The 17,237-nt window shown below is 45.5% G+C and overlaps 1 protein-coding gene across 2 annotated transcripts in view; it reads right to left on the reverse strand.

Annotated features, from left to right (window-relative positions):
• Nucleotides 1–17,237, reverse strand: part of kdm4b (lysine (K)-specific demethylase 4B) — an 80,752-nt gene that overhangs the window by 22,304 nt on the left and 41,211 nt on the right. Inside the window, exons 8-14 of one of the 2 annotated variants that reach the window (XM_024004191.1) lie at nucleotides 15,359–15,496; nucleotides 9,014–9,210; nucleotides 6,302–6,537; nucleotides 5,631–5,872; nucleotides 3,741–3,867; nucleotides 2,659–2,819; nucleotides 1,885–2,095 (exon numbers count right to left, since the gene is read on the reverse strand). In XM_024004191.1, the coding sequence (XP_023859959.1) occupies nucleotides 1,885–2,095; nucleotides 2,659–2,819; nucleotides 3,741–3,867; nucleotides 5,631–5,872; nucleotides 6,302–6,537; nucleotides 9,014–9,210; nucleotides 15,359–15,496 (1,312 nt within the window). Of the gene's footprint in view, nucleotides 1–1,884; nucleotides 2,096–2,658; nucleotides 2,823–3,740; nucleotides 3,868–5,630; nucleotides 5,873–6,301; nucleotides 6,538–9,013; nucleotides 9,211–15,358; nucleotides 15,497–17,237 lie in introns of both variants that reach the window. The other variant, XM_024004190.1, reaches the window with a different exon arrangement.

The raw sequence follows: 17,237 nt of genomic DNA on the forward strand, positions 1-17,237 counted from the left end.
CTCTGCAGAGGATAAGTTCATTAGAGTTACCAGTCTCAGAAATTGCAGGCCAAATAAATGCTTCGTAGAGTTCAAGTAACAGACACATCTCAACATCAACTGTTCAGAGGAGACAGCGTGAATCAGGACTTCATGGTTGAATTGCTGCAAAGAAACCACTACTAAAGGACACCAATAAGAAGAAGAGACTTGATTGGGCCAAGAAACACAAGCAATGGACATTAGACCGGTAGAAATCTGTTCTTTGGTCTGATGAGTCCAAATTTTGTGCCAACTGGCGTGTCTTTGTGAGAGGCAGAGTAGGTGAACGGTTGATCCCCACACGTGTGGTTCCCACCGTGAAGCATGGATGAGGAGGTGTGATGGTGACAATGTCTGTGATTTATTTAGAATTCAAGGCACATTTAACCAGCATGGCATGAATTCTGCAGCTATACGCCATCCCATCTGGTTTGCGCTTAGTGGGACAATCATTTGTTTTTCAACAGAACAATGAGCCAACACACCTCCAGGCTGTGTAAGGGCTATTTGCCCAAGAAGGAGAGTAATGGAATGCTGCATCAGATGACCTGGCCCCCACAATCACCCGAGTTGGACCGCAGAGTGAAGGAAACAAGTGCTCAGCATATGTGGGAACTCCTTCAAGACTGTTGGAAAAGCATTCCAGGTGAAGCTGGTTGAGAAAATGCCAAGAGTGCACAAAGCTGTCATCAAGGCAAAGGGTGGCTACTTTGAGAGCTGCCATCTGGCTCAAGGAAGAAAAATAGTACCAGAGATGGAAGAAGAAGCGAGACATACCAGTCAGTTTTTTTCTGGTTCTTTCTGGTTCAATTGCACTAAGTAGACCAGACCCAGCTGCTATCGCATTGGTGTCTATGGGAGAGCCACCCCCTTAAGTAGACAGGAACTGAAAAAAATTCCAATGCTAAGTCCTGACTCAACTATCTTAATTTATTCACCATCTTTGATAGTACTACGACAACGGGGGGCAGGTCGGAGAGGAGAGCTTGAGATTTTTCGCCTCTCCCAAGTCCTCTAATCAGAGTAGGGTCACCTGGCTAACATTGTGTGTGCGCACGCTAACCGCTCCCCGTGTGTTGCACGCTAACCGCTCCCTGCCACCTTACCATACAGAGGCAAGCCTAATTGGCTACGCAGCTTAGACTGGCCGAGTTAAAAAAATGACACCAAACTATTTTATTTACCTCTTTTTCTGCAGGGGGGCAGTTTTAGGGGGGGCACACTGGCACAGCAATCCCAGTCAGTTCAGGCTGAGTTGCAGTAAATTAACTAGAACAATTTGATTGGCATTTTGATCCTCGCGGAGAGAAAAATCCTTGCTTTCGGGCCCGAGGGGGTGCAAATATGTAACGGGAATTTAAATTAATACGGCGTGCAATACTACYGACCATTAGTTGGCTGAATAAATACAAGACTTGGGAGAACAGACACAGTAATTACAGTCTTAAGTAAACATGGTGGGGGAGTTGAATGACTGGTATTGACTGGCTGGTTGCCTGGTATACTGTGAGGGAGTTGACTGGTTGGTAATGGTAATAAATGACTGGTTTTGACTGGTTGGTACGGACTGACTGGCATGGATTTACCAGAATATACACCAGCTTTGTTGGCGTGGGCTTGGTGAGAGTTTGGCCGATTGGTATTGAAGTTTTGAATGTATTAGAGTTTTGTCTGGCTGGTAATTGACTTATGTAAACATGGTGTTTTATCTGGTTGGTATTGGACGTTAGAGAAAAATAAAGTGTGATTGTTTTGACTGATAGCAGCATTTTGACTGGATCGATATAAACACTGTGTGAGTTTGTCTGTCTGGCACTGTCCTCCTGTCTGTCTGCCCGCCCGTCAATCCATCTGTCTACTCACTGGAGTGGACCTGCAGGCTGCAGGAGGAGCAGGAGATCAGCGGGCTGGTGCAGTCTTCTCCCGTGTGGGAGTTGGAGGGCAGCGGCTCCGTGTTGCCTGCCCCGGCGCTGAAGCACATCTCGGGGACCAGCGGATGGGTGCGGCTGCCGCAGCGGGACACGTTGTGATGGTTGGGGGCACCGGGACTGTCGGTCGGGTATGAGGAGTCCTTCTGGAGTTGAATGAAACAGGGAAGGACGTTAGAATATTGTTGGGTTTACCGGGTGGAGTTCAGATCTTGAAAGAGAGGTGGAGACACCGTACACTGTTGAAAAAGAAGAATAAATCCAAAATGGAACCTTAAATGCAAAAATAACATGTTTATTTGAACATCGTGGTGCCCAAAGGTTCATTGTGCAATTTGTATTTTATTTAAGTTTCCACATGAAGGCACCATCATTTTCGCTCTGTTTGCAACCCTGAAGAAGGCACTCCGTGCCAAAACATTGAATCGGTGTACCCATGAAATTGCTGGGATGATATTTAGAGTGTGCCACCTTCTTTTCTTGTATACAGTTGACCTCCATTAGTATGCACCCCTACATATATTTTGGGGTGTGCGTCAACAAATGTTTCTTTACTAAACTTTCAATCAAAATGACAGCAAATGGTTAACTTTCTTCGACATAGTCAAAGACAACTGTTTCCTTGATTGCGATGTTGACATTGTTTGTGCCATTGCGATACATTACAGCATATACATTGTTCTCTTTTAGTCTATGTTATGTGCCCTACCTGTGTGTACGGACAGAACAGAGTGCATACAGCACAGTAGGGTTCCAGGGTGGCCACGGCCGCGTTGAAAGCCTTCTCGGCCAGGAAGTTGGGCTTGCGGTTCTGCCACAGGTGGCCTGCCTTCTTCACGTCGCCATCCAGTGGCCAGGGGGAGAAAAGTTCTGCTTAGGTAGAAAGGAGAAAAAAGACAAGTCAGATCAGTGGGTCTGGATGAACACAGAACAAGCACGCATGCAAGGATATATGCTCTATCCGGCCTGCAATGCATGTAACACAAGGCCCAAAGCAATCCGCAATACTGTGTTTAGACCTGACCAGAGAGGAGAATACAATCCCTTCGCCTGCGCCTCTCTCTCTGCCTCTCTCTCCCTCTGCCTCTCTCTCCCTGTCTATCGCCAGGCAGCTCAAAGTCACTTTGAAAGCAGTTAATTCGGAGTCATGATCCCAGGATCAATATGTGTCAGTCAGGAAAGAAAAGAATAGGGGAGAGAGGGCGTGGGGGAAGAAGGGAAAGACAGGAGTCTTAGACTTCAGCTACACTACACTATGTCACGTTGTGTCGTCATCAGCATTGTGTCAATGTGACGTTCTGTCTCCTCCAGAAACCGATCAAAATCAACTTTATTCCTCATTATTTCAATTCACGAGATAGAATGAAACGTGCGTGTCAGCCATCAATAATTGAACCTCTGCAATTCTTGAGRTTGGACGCAACACGGACAATACAGCAACTTCGATTGATTTCAAAGGAAGCATTCCCTCAATTGCTGATGGCAATGCTGGACGCCTGCTGGCTGTAGTGTAGCAGGGCCGAAACAGTACAGAATACATTATCCCGAAGACCCTGACTGACCAACTTTGTTTCGTTTTTTCCCCCTACCATTTACATGTTTTTAGCGTCATGATAATAAACCTGGTCCCAGATCCTATCGTGTCGTCTTGCCAAATATAACAACCCTAGCAGTTGGCTGTATACAGCACAAACAGACCTGGGAACAGGCTATCATGACAAAGCCACAGTATTAAACTGATATTGTACTGAGTATAAAGACTGTGCTACGACGACGTCACGCAGAACCCACCTTCGTCACTAGATGTCTCCTGCTTGACGATGGAGAGTGGGGATCGCATGGGGGGTTTGCTGAGGGGGTGCCGGCGACTCTTTTTCACCTCCATCCTCATCTTCAGCTGCTTGGAGTAATACGACAACTGAGGGGGGAGGGGGGGGGGGGGCAAAGGTCATACAACAAAGGTCACCAACAGGTTAATGGGCAAGGTCCTGGGTTTGAATAAACCACTTGAATCAACACCCTGATATCCACACTGAGCCTGTTGGATTTTTCTAAATCAGACTTACCTCAAACCACAATCAACATTAACTTCACTAGGGTAGGGGGCAGCATTCGGAATTTTGGATGAAAAGCGTGCCCAAATTAAACTGCCTGCTACTCAGGCCCAGAAGCTAGGATATGCATATAATTGGTAGATTTGGATAGAAAACASTCTAAGGTTTCCAAAACTGTTAAAATAATGTCTGTGAGTATAACAGAACTGATATGGCAGGCAAAAACKAGAGGAAAATCCATCCAGGAAGTACTATTATTTTGAAAGGCTGTTTTTCCATTGAAAGCCTATCCACCATACAAAGACTTAGGACCCAGTTCACTATCTCTATGGCTTATTTTACATGTGGCCAGTCTTTAGGCTTTTACTCTGAAAAATGAGGGAGATACAGCACTTTCAATGAGTGGACAATGGACATTTCCAGACATGAGTCCAGCGCGTGATCGGGAGTGCGCCTTTCTTGTTTCTCCTTTTCTATTGATGAAGCTTTTGTCCGGTTGAAATATTATTGATTATTTATGACAAAAACAACCTGAGGATTGATTTTAAACATCGTTTGACATGTTTCTACAAACRTTTATTGTACTTTTTTTWACTTTTCGTCTGGATGTTGAGAGCGCGCTTTGTGCCTTTGGATTACTGAACTAAACGCACCAACAAAACMGAGGTTTTTGGACATAGAGGGACATTATCGAACAAAACAAACATTTATTGTGTAACATGGAGTCCTGGGAGTGCCACCAGATGAAGATCATCAAAGGTCAGTGATTCATTTAATCGCTATTTCTGACTTTTGTGAGTCCTCTCCTTGGCTGGAAAATGTCTGTATGGTGTTTTGTGGCTGGGCGCTGTCCTAACATAATCGCATGGTGTGCTTTCGCCGTAAAGCGTTTTTGAAATCTGACACTGTGGTTGGATTAACAAGAAGTTTATCTTTAAAATGGTGTATAATACTTGTATGTTTGAGGGATTTTAATTATGGGATTTATGTTGTTTGAATTTGGTGCCCTGCAATTTCACTGGCTGTTGTCGAGGTGGGACGCTAGCGTCCCAGTGATACCAGAGAGGTTAATAATCAATTAATCTATTACGTTAACCTGACAAATCTGGACCTAATGGGGTTGAGTGTCAGCTAGTTTAAAGTCATGCCTTTTCATAAGCCACTGGGTTAGCCCAGATAGTGCAGATAGAGTATTGTGTTTGATTTAATCCAATGCATATCTATCAAGACTATTGGAAAGGTGTGACCATTCTAATACAACAGATTTCTATCTGCAATGTTTAAAAACATTCCACGCTAATCATTGGACCCCAGGTGTGCAGATGTTCAGACTGATTGGTCAATTAACATGATAGATGACTGGCCGAATTATAAATTGCTCTGCATAAAAGTGTCTACTACATGATTKAAATATACACGTAAAATGTTCAAAGGAAGCCTCAAAACACAGCATGACAATTTGTGCGATTCAAAGCTTGATGCCAGTGTTATGGTTGTTCCATGGTCCAGGGGTGAAGTTTCCCCATAGGTACAGATCTAGAATCAGCCTTCCATCCACCAATCTTAACCTTAACCATTAGTGGGGTATAGGGGCAACTTCACCCTACAGCATTCCACCAGTGCTTACCTGCTGCATACCGTTCACATCAAGCTTGCCCTCTGCTGGTAGGTCTGTGTCATTGCTGCCTTCGGGCTGCTTTGGGGGCTGCGGGATTTCAAAGGTGGCAAACTTCTCAAAAGCTGCTTGGAAAGAGTTCATGGGGTCTGACGGCAGGGCGGGTTGCTTCTTCTTCTTCTTTTTCTTCTTCTTCTTCTTCTTCTCTCCATTCGCCGTCAAGTGCCGCGGGTCTACCTGGGGGTCTTGTAGGCCTACTCGGCAAGATAAATAAAAGAAAGGGATTACTACCGCGGGAAACGTGGAACCTCAATCCAACGTGCCATTGCTTCTTCCAATGCAAAAGTTGAAAAAAGGTGTTATCTAATTTCTGTACCGTGTATTGGTTCTGATAGGCATTTATTCGGATACTTATTTGATCAGGCACCGTGTGATTTGGAACTGCAATGTCAGTTAATCTCCCCGAATTAACCAAATTGAAATGGAAACTGACCCCAACGCTGTAGCCAACTTGTGCCTTGTGATACCTCCACCACCCTCACCTCCTGGCTCTGGGGGGTGAACTTCCCCGTATCAAGGATCAGCTTCCCCCTCCCCCAATCCGAAACCTTAACCATTCGCGGCGAAAATGCTAAACTGATCCAAGATCAGCGACCTCYACCTACTTCGCCCTACACACTCACCTCCTGCGGCCTGGGCGGCAAGGGCTTCCTGCCTCTCCCGGTCCTCTCTATCCATGGCCTCCAGGGTCTCCAGGGCCTCGCGGGCCATCCTCTCCTCCCTCTCCTGRCGCCGCTGGGCCTCGCGCTCCTCCACCTGCCGCTGGTAGGCCACGGCATCCAGCTCGATGCCCTCTTCCGCCAGCACCTTGACCTCCTCCAGCTTCAGCCGGCGCAGCTGCTCCTTCTTCTGCAAAGCTCTGGGGACGGAGGGATGGGGGAGATTGGGACATGAGTGACTGAGGCTTGTTCATTAGAAAGAACGAAAGAAAGAAAAAGAGAGAGCGATAGAGAAAGAAAGAGAAAGAGAGAGATGCAGTACTACAGAGTGAGACACCAGAGTCTAAAGGTTGCTTTCTTGCTGCACACATTTCCACACGTCTGACTGGCAAAGCATGGCCTGACAGTTGTAGTGTGTGAGAAAGTGATCGACAGTGACGGTTTCCCCCGGCGATGTAATGCCACYGTGTGATTGGCACCATGCGACCTGAACGTTGTTCTGGCACCTGAGTGAGACCGCAACTAGAGCTGTGGCAGTCATGACATTTTGTCAGCCTGTTATTGTCATACAAAAGAGTGCCGGTCTCACGGTAATTTACCGTTAATGAACATAAAAACACATTTAGCATCTCCATGCCTCCACAAATACAAGCATTTGGAACATGTACATCTTCTTTTTTTTTTTTAAGTCTAATAAATCAATTGAATGTACACTATCACGATAAATCCATTATTTATTTTAGGCAGGTTTAAAGAAACCGTATATGATGAAAATGTATTTCAGAAGAACAGAATATGAGTTGGCCTACTGTATGTTATATGGCTATGCGCCATGCCATAGGCTGTAAGCTTGTTCATTTAGCAGACAACATATGCTTATATGCCATTATTTTATATTAGGCTATCAGATTTTATAGTAAGAAGATTAMAATTGAATAAAATAGAAAGGATATTTTTCCCCATTCCAGAGCGCATATGAAGTGGCTACGTTGAGCGTAAAAGTGGTCATTTGAAACAGGTCCTATATGCTAYACTTAAGTTATTTGGCAACGTTTGTTGTGAATGATACAAACCTTAGAATGCCTTAGATTTCTAAAAGATATACGGGCTGAATGACGCGACTATAGGCTATTGATGACTTGAGAAAGTCGCAAAAAAGGCTTGCGCTCTGCTCCTTGCCTCAGGATGCACACGCTGTTCTCTCCAGCTCTCATCAAGTGATCATTATATCACCCGTCAGACTATTCTCAATTTAATCTGGTCTTTACTAATATGTAGCATGTGTTTCGATTTAAAATGGCCCATTATCAAATGGGCAGGAACAGGGGGCAAGAGGAAAAACACATATCATCCAATCGGAATGGAAGCCACTTTCCCACTTGTTCAACCCACGTCGGGAAGGCATCCCTGTTATTTTGCCCAAACTCTGTGTGCCATTGGCTCTGCAACCCTGTACCTGCAGCTACCCTGTGCTTCATTTGAGAAACCAAGTGAAATCTGTTCGGGAACATCGATAGTAGTTGTGTTTTCACAACGAAACATCTGTTGACAGCCCCTCTCTCTGTGCGCTGGTGAAAGGAACGAAGGAGAGAGAGGAGGAGATGGAAACGCCCGGTGGTGAGGTAATGTCAGTCTATTAATTGTGAAAATATATATATTTTTTTTAAATGCCCTATTACTAGGCTATTCAAAATAAAATACAAACTCACTATATCCTAGGTTAACTCTGAATTTGTTTAATTTAGGCTAGACCAAGTATGCACCAAAGACATCTTAAATCAGTTTTTTCATGTTTTTCTGCCTTCTGTAATATGCTGGTAGGCTATGTATTGTATAACGGCACAATCATTATTTTAATTCAGGGTTGTTGTTTATTTGGGGGGGGGGGCATGGGCTCATATATAGGCCTATGCTATGCATAAGTGCTAATGTGCACAGGGGTGTCCTGAATGAATCGTCACCTTAGAAAGCACTGTCCATTTCGTTATGTTTGGCTTTGAAACAACATCCACAACGTCCATGTTTTCCACTCYGTTTCAACCTGTCGTTGAACTTCTTTCTTCTAATTGATCATCACAGGGAGGTGAGTTTTTAAAAGCATGATACTGTTTTGACGATAAGTGTTTGATGTGATTGTTAGATTGCATTTGCATTGATGTCAGAGTGGTTAGTGGGGCAAAAGAGCCCTGAGTGCCAGGCCATTAGTGACCTGATGGTCGTTTAGAGAGTTGGGTACTACCAACACATGTCCAGAGTGCATAAGAGGAGATTYCCYTGACTCAACYGTCACCTGGAATTTGACTSCYGTCGTGACTCATGACTGCCAGTGTAGTGGTAATGCGGTCACCGCAACAGCCCTAACCACAACCAGAAACATGGCTGACACGGTTCACAGAAACACCATTCACATACTGTAGCTCAGAGTGCRCTGTWACTAGGGTCAGGAGTTTTTCCTAACCCTCGTCATTCCATCTCTTAATATGAACGTACAGTATGTGGCATGCATGTAGGAATACATGATTCAAGGAGTGTGGGGAGGACGTATGCAATTATGCTGTTGTACGGCCAATGATGCCCTTCGTATTGACCCTGGGGGTGTGGGGGGGGGGTTTATGAAATTCAATTGTATAGTAATTCTTCTGTAATTGTGCTGTCTGTCCGTCTGTCTCCCCTCACCTCTGGAGCAGTTTCTCCCGGTAGGTGACCCGGTTGGCCCTCCAGTGCTCCAGCTCGGGGCTGTTGAGGGTGGTGGGTCGCTGGTGGTCCAGCACGGTGCCGTCCTTGCCCTGTTTCCACTGTTCATAGCGCTCYGGCTGCAGGCAGCGTACGAACACGTCCATGGAGATCTTCACCATGTCCTTACGACACGTACACTGCGGGGGGGGGGGGGGAATTGGAATGAGAAAAAACTTTATTATCCACACAATGTGGAAACACTGAGGGATAGAGAGGGGGGCGAGTAGATACAGCAATGAAAAAGGAGGGGAGGTTCACACAAAGTAGACAAAATCCAAAATCTAGCCTATATCAATATCTMCCATTTGCATTTATTTTTATGATTTCCTTTGTTGCAGCAGCAGCACGAATCTTACACACAGACATTTCGGTCAAATCCTTCTTTAGTGTCGGTCACTGAGAATATACTAAATACAGCCAGAKTTGGTTCTGTGGGGGTTTACACTTTGACCTTGAATTCTATGTTCGTTAGAGATTTCAACGTCAAAGAATACCGCAAAGTCGACATTGACTACTACTAGGCGGTGAAAAAAACAGAACTCTCAATAGGTTCCTACTCAGGCTCCTAACAGTCACTGGCCAATGGGGTTGAACAGATTTCAGCGTTACAGGTTGAAATGAACTWGGATCAGAGCCTCAAATCCTCAAGGATTTATATCCAGTTAAACTGAAAATGGGAGCTTTCACAAGGGACAGGAAACATGAATAAATAGACTTGGGGCTTTCAAACAAGAGGAAATCTGAACTAGTGGCATCAAGTCTAACTGAACAGGACTATACAGCCAGTACCTTTAATTCATAGCATTCATTTGAGTTCCCTCTATAAAATAAAAAGAAAGACTTCAAATGCACTATATAAAGATCTCAAAATGACACTAAATGGATGACACTGGCATATTTTTTACTAGCAATGGCAGGGAATAGACGTTCTAGAGAGAGAGAGAGAAAGAGAAATGGCGAGGGGGAATGGATGGATAGATGGAGAGAGAGAAGAAAGGAGGAGAGAGATGGTGAGAGAGGGGAAATGGAAAGAGAGCAAGAGATGAAAATAAAACTAATTTTCTTTTTGGGCCCCGGTAGGTGTATTATATTTCTGCTTTATTTCCTGAGCTGCGCTGAGAGGCCTTATGTTCAATTACTGGGAACATTCTTCAGGCCTGCCGCGCCTCAGACAGAGACAGGCAGAACAAGTGGAAGGAAGGAAGGGGAAGAGAGAGAGAGCGCGAGCGAGCGAGCGAGAGGTACTGGATGGAGAGGAGGGGAGGTGGTTGTGGTGGTGGGGGGTTAGTAATAACCACAACAACAAGAGCTAGCCCCCCCCACTGCAAACCAATATCCACACACTACATCTCATCTAGGCAGCACTTGAGGGATGGAAGGAAGGGGGGGGGGGACCGACGGATGAAAGAAAAAGGCGGCTGGTTACCATGGTCGGATTGGGGACTTTCATAAAAACGTCACCTGGAACAGAGGAATAGGTGCGAGACGCCACAACACAAATGAAAAGGAGATAAATGTGTCTCTTTGCACTGACGGCTGTGTTGGGAATGGGGGGGGGGCGACATATTAAGAAGCGCACCAGAGGAAGTAGGAACCAAAAAGATCCCATTTCTGTCGTATAAAACTATTAAGGGAAATGTATAAATGTGCCATTTCCGAGAGGGGTGGGTTAGAGGGGGGAGCACATGCTATGCTTAGATGACTTCATTATCGGATAAAAATGCATTTGGAAATGTACAAAATGTCTCCAAAACAACGAGTGACCCCAAGGCCTTCTAACCAATGAGCCCTATAGCCTACTTCACTTTATATCTTAATGAAGTTTAATGATTGTAGGAGAAGTCCTGAGGCAATGTCGCCCCCTATTAGAATAATATCCGACGTTAGGGGAGCGCTTAAAATTCCGCCACCCAACCTCTCTGGCTCCGTCTGTCATCCTTTACTAAATAGGTCTGGACTTTTACTGTCTCCGGTCCCATTGGCAGCGGTGACTGATAGAGCTCCTCTTTAAAAATCCCAATATTTGTGATTCTACAACCTGCTGGAGAAAAATAGTCTCACTAGATGGTCCCATGTGGCTCAGGTGGTAAAGCGTAGGAAAATGTACGCACATATGATTGTAAGTCGATTTGGATAAAAGTGTCTGCTAAATCAGAGGTTCCCAAATGTTTCACTCAGGGGGCCCCCTTTCCAGCATTTGGGAACAGCCTGCTCCCCCTGCGCGCGCCACATCTATTTCTATGGGTACAAGCACCATTCATGACACAAACTGTTCACGCCCGTCTTGCTGGCGGAGAGAATTGTGCAGGTTTAAAGCTTATTTTCTACAATTCTACACAATTTGTTATGGGGTGCAAGTAACATTTTGCAGTTGTAAAGCACATTTTCTTGCAATTCTATATTGTGTATTCATTCTATCTAATGTGTATTCATGTGATATTTGAGTGACACAAAAKTTAAAACAACATCTACTTTTTGGCTGACATGGGCTAATTCATCTGGACATTGCTGACAAGCTATAAATAGGTCTACGGTCTGCAGTGACTGACATGACAGGACTGATGATTCACTAGCCAATTTCAAAATTGCACCTTTTGCATTCTACTATTACAACTTTCAAGAGTAAGTTGAAAGCCGGGACTGAGTTCCTTTAAAAAAGACCCCCGGCGGGGCCTCCCGAGTGGCGCAGCCGRCTAAGTGCTAGAGGCGTCKCTACAGACCTGGGTTCGGTCCCAGGCTGATCCCAGGCCGTGATCGGCAGTTCCATAGGGCGTCGCACAATTGGCCCAGCATCGCCCGTGTTAGGGGAGGGTTTGGCGGGGGGGGTGGGCTTTACTTGGCTAATCGCGCTCTTGGCTAATCGACTCTTTGTGGCGGGCCGGGCTCCTGCAGGCTGACCTCCGTCGTCAGTTGGACGGTGTTTCCTCCGGCACAGAGGTGCGGCTGGCTTCTGAGTTAAGCAGGCGGGTGTTAAGAAGCGCCTTCGCCTCCTGAGCCGGTTGGGGAGATGCAGCGATGAGACAAGATCGAAATTGGGGTAATGGGGTAATTATAACCCCCCCCCCCCCCCCCCCGCCGACCCTTCGCTGCGCGCCCCACAGTTTGGGAACCACTTTGCTAAATGGCATCTATTAATATATTACTAGACACGAAACAAGCTGCGTTTTGTAAGAGTGAACACCCTCTCTTATACCGCACATGAAAGTATTACAGCTAGACAGACAACAGTAACATCTTAGTGAACTTTGACCACAGAGTCATGGAAGTCCATCTAATGCGGAAATGTACAAGGCTTGAAATAGTGACCGTGTGAAGTTTTTGTGAGTGAGCGTTTTTATTTGCTGTGTGGAGGTGTGTGATTAAATCACATGTGGTATGTTTCATAAGTGTGTGTGTGGTTTGCCCTCCAGCCTCAGTTGCAGAGACCCTGCTAACGAGCTCTTCCATTAAAAACACACATGGAGGCCAAACCAGGCAAACTCAAATAATGACTTGCTCGCTCCCCATCGCACCGCTTTCTCTCCTCGTTTAATGACAACAGCTGCACAGAGTGAGGAAGAGGAGAGAGGGAAACAAAGAGGGGGGGGGGGGAATCTAGTTTACAACCGTTAATGAGTCTGTAGTGTACTGTACTGTCTTGTCCTCTCATCTGCACCCATAGGAGAGTATCCTTCAAGTTTACTACAGCTAGGCTAGACTTTTCCTGGCATTTGGATGCGCGCAGACTTCCAGAGGAAAAACAAACAACAGCACTAGACAAACTCCATTCGTTTGAAATGAATTGGAAGTTACTGAGCTAAACCGAGCAGGTAGAYGAACGACAGTGGTTTTCTGGGGAAAGCTCAAAAACAAATGCTAACATTGTCATGCATATTGCATAAGGAAGCAGTCACTTTCGTTCACAACTGCCATCAGGAGAAGAAGAAAAAAGAACGCAAGCTTATTTGGGCACAACTTAGTGGGGGATATCAGATTCAGTGACGCACAGACAGACACAACGTTGACGCCTGCCGTCGTGCTCTGATGTTCTGGTAAGAGCCCCCAGATATTAACATGGCAGTCTGTTGTCAGTTCAACCCGGCATTATCACACAATAAGAAGTGAAATGACAATACATACACTTTGTTTATAGCCTGCTCAAAATCAAATAACATTTTATTGGTCTCATACACATCTTTAGCAGATGTTATTGCGGGTGTAGTGAAACGCTCCAGGCCTAGAGCGTACGCAAGAATGCGCYCACACACACACAAACCCACCCACCCACACAAACCACAATGATAATGCTTTAGCCTTCAGCATCTCCAGCACTCCTTATCAAAGCCCATCAGCTCTAACCCAAACAAACAAGCGTACACAAACAAATATCACTATTCGGAGAGTGAGTCATCTAAAAATCTCTTTGAAAGATGAAAGGAAGGGAAATGAATCTTCTATTCATACAGTGTGATGAACYTCCATTCACAACACTCCGTTCGTGGGGCCCATAGGGAACTGTGCCACTGTCATGTAGTTTCTCGCCTGTTTATTTTAGCGTTCTCCATGAGCACAAGACGTGAAAAGACGCATTTTGGGTTTACATTGACACTGCCTTGGGAGGCTACAATGAGATAAGGGTAGCCACAGTATCATTGCTCTGTGAACAAACATAGCCTACCGAAGTGACTGCAAGAGGACGACTAAAAACACGAAGACCGTGGCTGTAACTAGTAGGTGCTGGTAGACAGGACAGATGGCTGTATCGCATTAGTGGATACTCACACTGCCCTCCAGGGCAGGTCTACCAGTTTTGACTAGCAGAAGTGACTTTTTTTGTTACAGGTTAGGATAATTAGGTTAAGGTTAGGAAAAGGGTAAGGGTTAGCTAAAAGAAAATGTAAAAATTGCCCCTGACGTGACTCGAAAGTATCTAGCTACAACCAGGCAGAATATTCTTGGTTTCTATTAATGCAATTCTGCGGACAGATGGGTCAGCTAATACAGCCTCTCAGCTTTAGTAGACAGGAAACTTGCAACAAGCCACACAGCCCAAAGTGACAGATCCTGCTCGAAGCACCATCTTCCCTGTCGCGTCAAGAGGAAGAGAATAGGGCTTGGCAGAGAGGACGGAGGGGAACGAACGAAAGATGGGAAAAGGAGTGGACAGACGAATCCTAGAGAGAGAGAGAGAGAGAGAGAGAGAGAGAGAGAGAGAGAGAGAGAGAGAGAGAGCATGTGCGAGAGAGAAGGAGAGAAATCAACATATGGCTTTCTTGGTGCCCAAGCTGTTCTTTCTTTCACATTGCTCTGGCACTTTCCGGAGCAGCCTGTCAACTCGCTGACACAAAATGGGGGGCAAAGCGCAAAGCTGACCAATTCGTCTCTATCAAATTCAGACAGAACTGTGAGGGAGGGCTCCCTGGCCAGTGGACTGTGACCAGTGCTGAGAAGGGTCGGGGGGGTGGGTTGAGTTAAGTACGTCAGAGAAACCATGTGGGAAGGAGAGGGGCTTCTAGTAGCCCTCTGGTTCTTAAAAACAGTTGGCCGCACAGAGAGAACAGAGCCCACTACCGCAGCACACTGAACTGGCGACCTCATAAATCTGACACGCAGCCAAGCAGAGACAAAGAGACAAAGACAAAGAGACAAACATTCTGTGTGTCGCATCATATGCGCGTGTGTGTGTTTACGTGCGTGCGTGTCCCTTACAGGTAAAGCCCCGATCAAATCCACAAAGTGCAAGAATAAGAAAAAAATATGAACAGCAAAAAAATAATAAAAAAAGACCTAGTTTGCCTTCTGCGAGAGGAGAGGAAGACGTGAATAGAAAAAGGAGATCACAAAGGAGAGGGAAGAAGAAACAGGCGACGTGAGACAGCTTACAGATGATCCTGTGACGCGGGTCCCCTTTGCCACYCGATAAACACACTACACACAGAAACACGCGCCGATTACCTCATGCTCAAGGCGTAAAACAGCTTGTGTGAGCACTGGGCTGTGGAACCGGTATTCCAAGTATGCAATTGCATGATTGTGTATGAGGAGAKAGGTAGCATGCGTAGTAGAGCACAACACATGGATTCAATCTTCACTAGCGGTCCGCAAACGCAAATACAACTTAAGCTAGCTTTCGTCAAGGTGACAGCTAACTTCAGGGCTAAGGGACGACGGCGTCACGCTAAATCTATCTGCAAACGCCCCCAACTACACCTGTCTAGATGCAACTTAAAATGGCAGTCCGTTATAGTGCTGTGTGTTCGTAGGGGACACTGAGGTGACCGTCTGGTCTAGTGTGCATTGACCCACCTGTGTTGCCATCTTGCCGTAGTCGATCCAGCGCAGGGTGGCAAAGTTGGTGGACTCGGCGCAGTTGAAGCCGTGGTTGAAACCGGCGTGGTAGCCATAGGGAAAGGTGACCATAAACTCGCCTTCTTCCTGAGTGATCTGGAGAGAGGGAAGAGTTACATGTACAACGTCCCTCTGCGATTTTATGATATTACACCAACAGGATGCAGTCGTATAATCTAGTGTTCCTTCCACATGAATCCATATCTGAACATTCTGTTTCGGTTTGGATGACTGACCCTGAAAACTGTATATAGTTGCATTAAAATGTTCAGTCAAACACAAACACACAACATTAAATGTACATTAACTGACTGAGCATGCAAACTCATAAAACGTCATATCGATATCGCATAAGAAAACAGCGTTATTAACCCAAGTTTTGATGGGCGGAGATGTGCTAAAATGAGGAAGTAAGATACACGCAAGGAAACTCCATTTGGACGGATAGACTTCGCAAAAACAGGGTATTCGCAAGCCCTGCAACCCAGCCATGGATAACAAAAACACAGGGGCTAGCTCTTAATATCCACAATCATTAAGTGCTGATGGGAAGGCGGATTTGCTTTTTCAACCCCCCCCCTTCTCTTCCTCCCTCCACCTCTCCCTCACTTGAGCTGCCTAGCGGCTCCGGCTCCTAGAGAACCATTTGCGGCGGTACAAGCGCAATTAGACTGAAGCCAGCGAGCATGGCGCAGGGAATTAGCCAGCCCGCGCAAATTAACATTTGCATTTGGTTGCGCTTCGTTCTGAGGCAGGGACATCATTTACTGAGAGCCGGAGAGGCTGAAGAAGACACAGCTCACCAGTCCCCTCTGCATCTCTTCGAAATTAAGCCTGACAAATGATTGAGGTTTCTATTTCGACACTCCTGGGTTTTCTGTGTTAACTACTATTACTTCAGGGTCATTGGCAACTCCTGCCAGAAATATWACATTATTTTTGCACTCAAAAAGAAAAGTTTTCTACAGCTGAACTCCAAATACGCTAGAAGTTTTGGATCCTTGCTCTAAACCGCCTCTTCATCAATTCACCTCATCTCTCCTCTCCAAGAGGAAGGCAGAATCTTTTCGCTATAACCATTGACTAGTTAGGACTAGGCACATGAACTCAGCCTTAAGGAAGTGTAGAGATGGGAGACAGGCAGGCAGTGCGACGGAAGAGAGAGAGTGGGAGGTAAAACAGAATAGTCCCAATATCAAAGGCTGTTTTRCCTCCTCTTGTAGCTGCAACAAAGCACAAAGCCGGTGTTATTTTTACACTCAAATCAAGGGAGACGCTCTCGGTGTGTGTCAGGTAACACGGTCCCTGTGATAACGACACCCCGAAGGAAAACGGCAAAAAGGGAAGAGAAAAAAAAAGTGGGGGAAAAAAAAACTTGGGGAAAAAGCCGAACTCTGCAGACAGTAGAGAACTGTGTATGCCCGTATTAGAAGCGTACACTTTTTTTATCTCAGATTTATTTCGCACCGTGAGAGTTTCTATCTCCTACAATTATTATCCACAGAAAAAATTAACATAGTGATTCATTTTCTATCGCGGAAATGTGAAAATATGGAAATTGAAATGTAACCAAGACTCATGGCTCAATCTCCATCATCATTTAGTGTGAAGTGGAGCTATGGTCTATATAAAGATGTCATCAATCTCATTATCAACTTTTCAATACTCTGTGTGTGTGTGTGTGTGTGTGTGTGTGTGTCTACACCGCATATGCCTATTTATGCGAGTAACGGAGTTAAAAACATACGGTAAGCTCATTCCCCAGCTAGCTTGAAATGTTGCAGGTGAAGCCATCCAATTTGTACCTTTTGGCTCAACCCGTTGGAACGTTGTCAAG

Source organism: Salvelinus sp. IW2-2015, linkage group LG16, assembly GCF_002910315.2.
Source record: "Salvelinus sp. IW2-2015 linkage group LG16, ASM291031v2, whole genome shotgun sequence".
In the NCBI taxonomy this organism is placed as follows: domain Eukaryota; kingdom Metazoa; phylum Chordata; class Actinopteri; order Salmoniformes; family Salmonidae; genus Salvelinus; species Salvelinus sp. IW2-2015.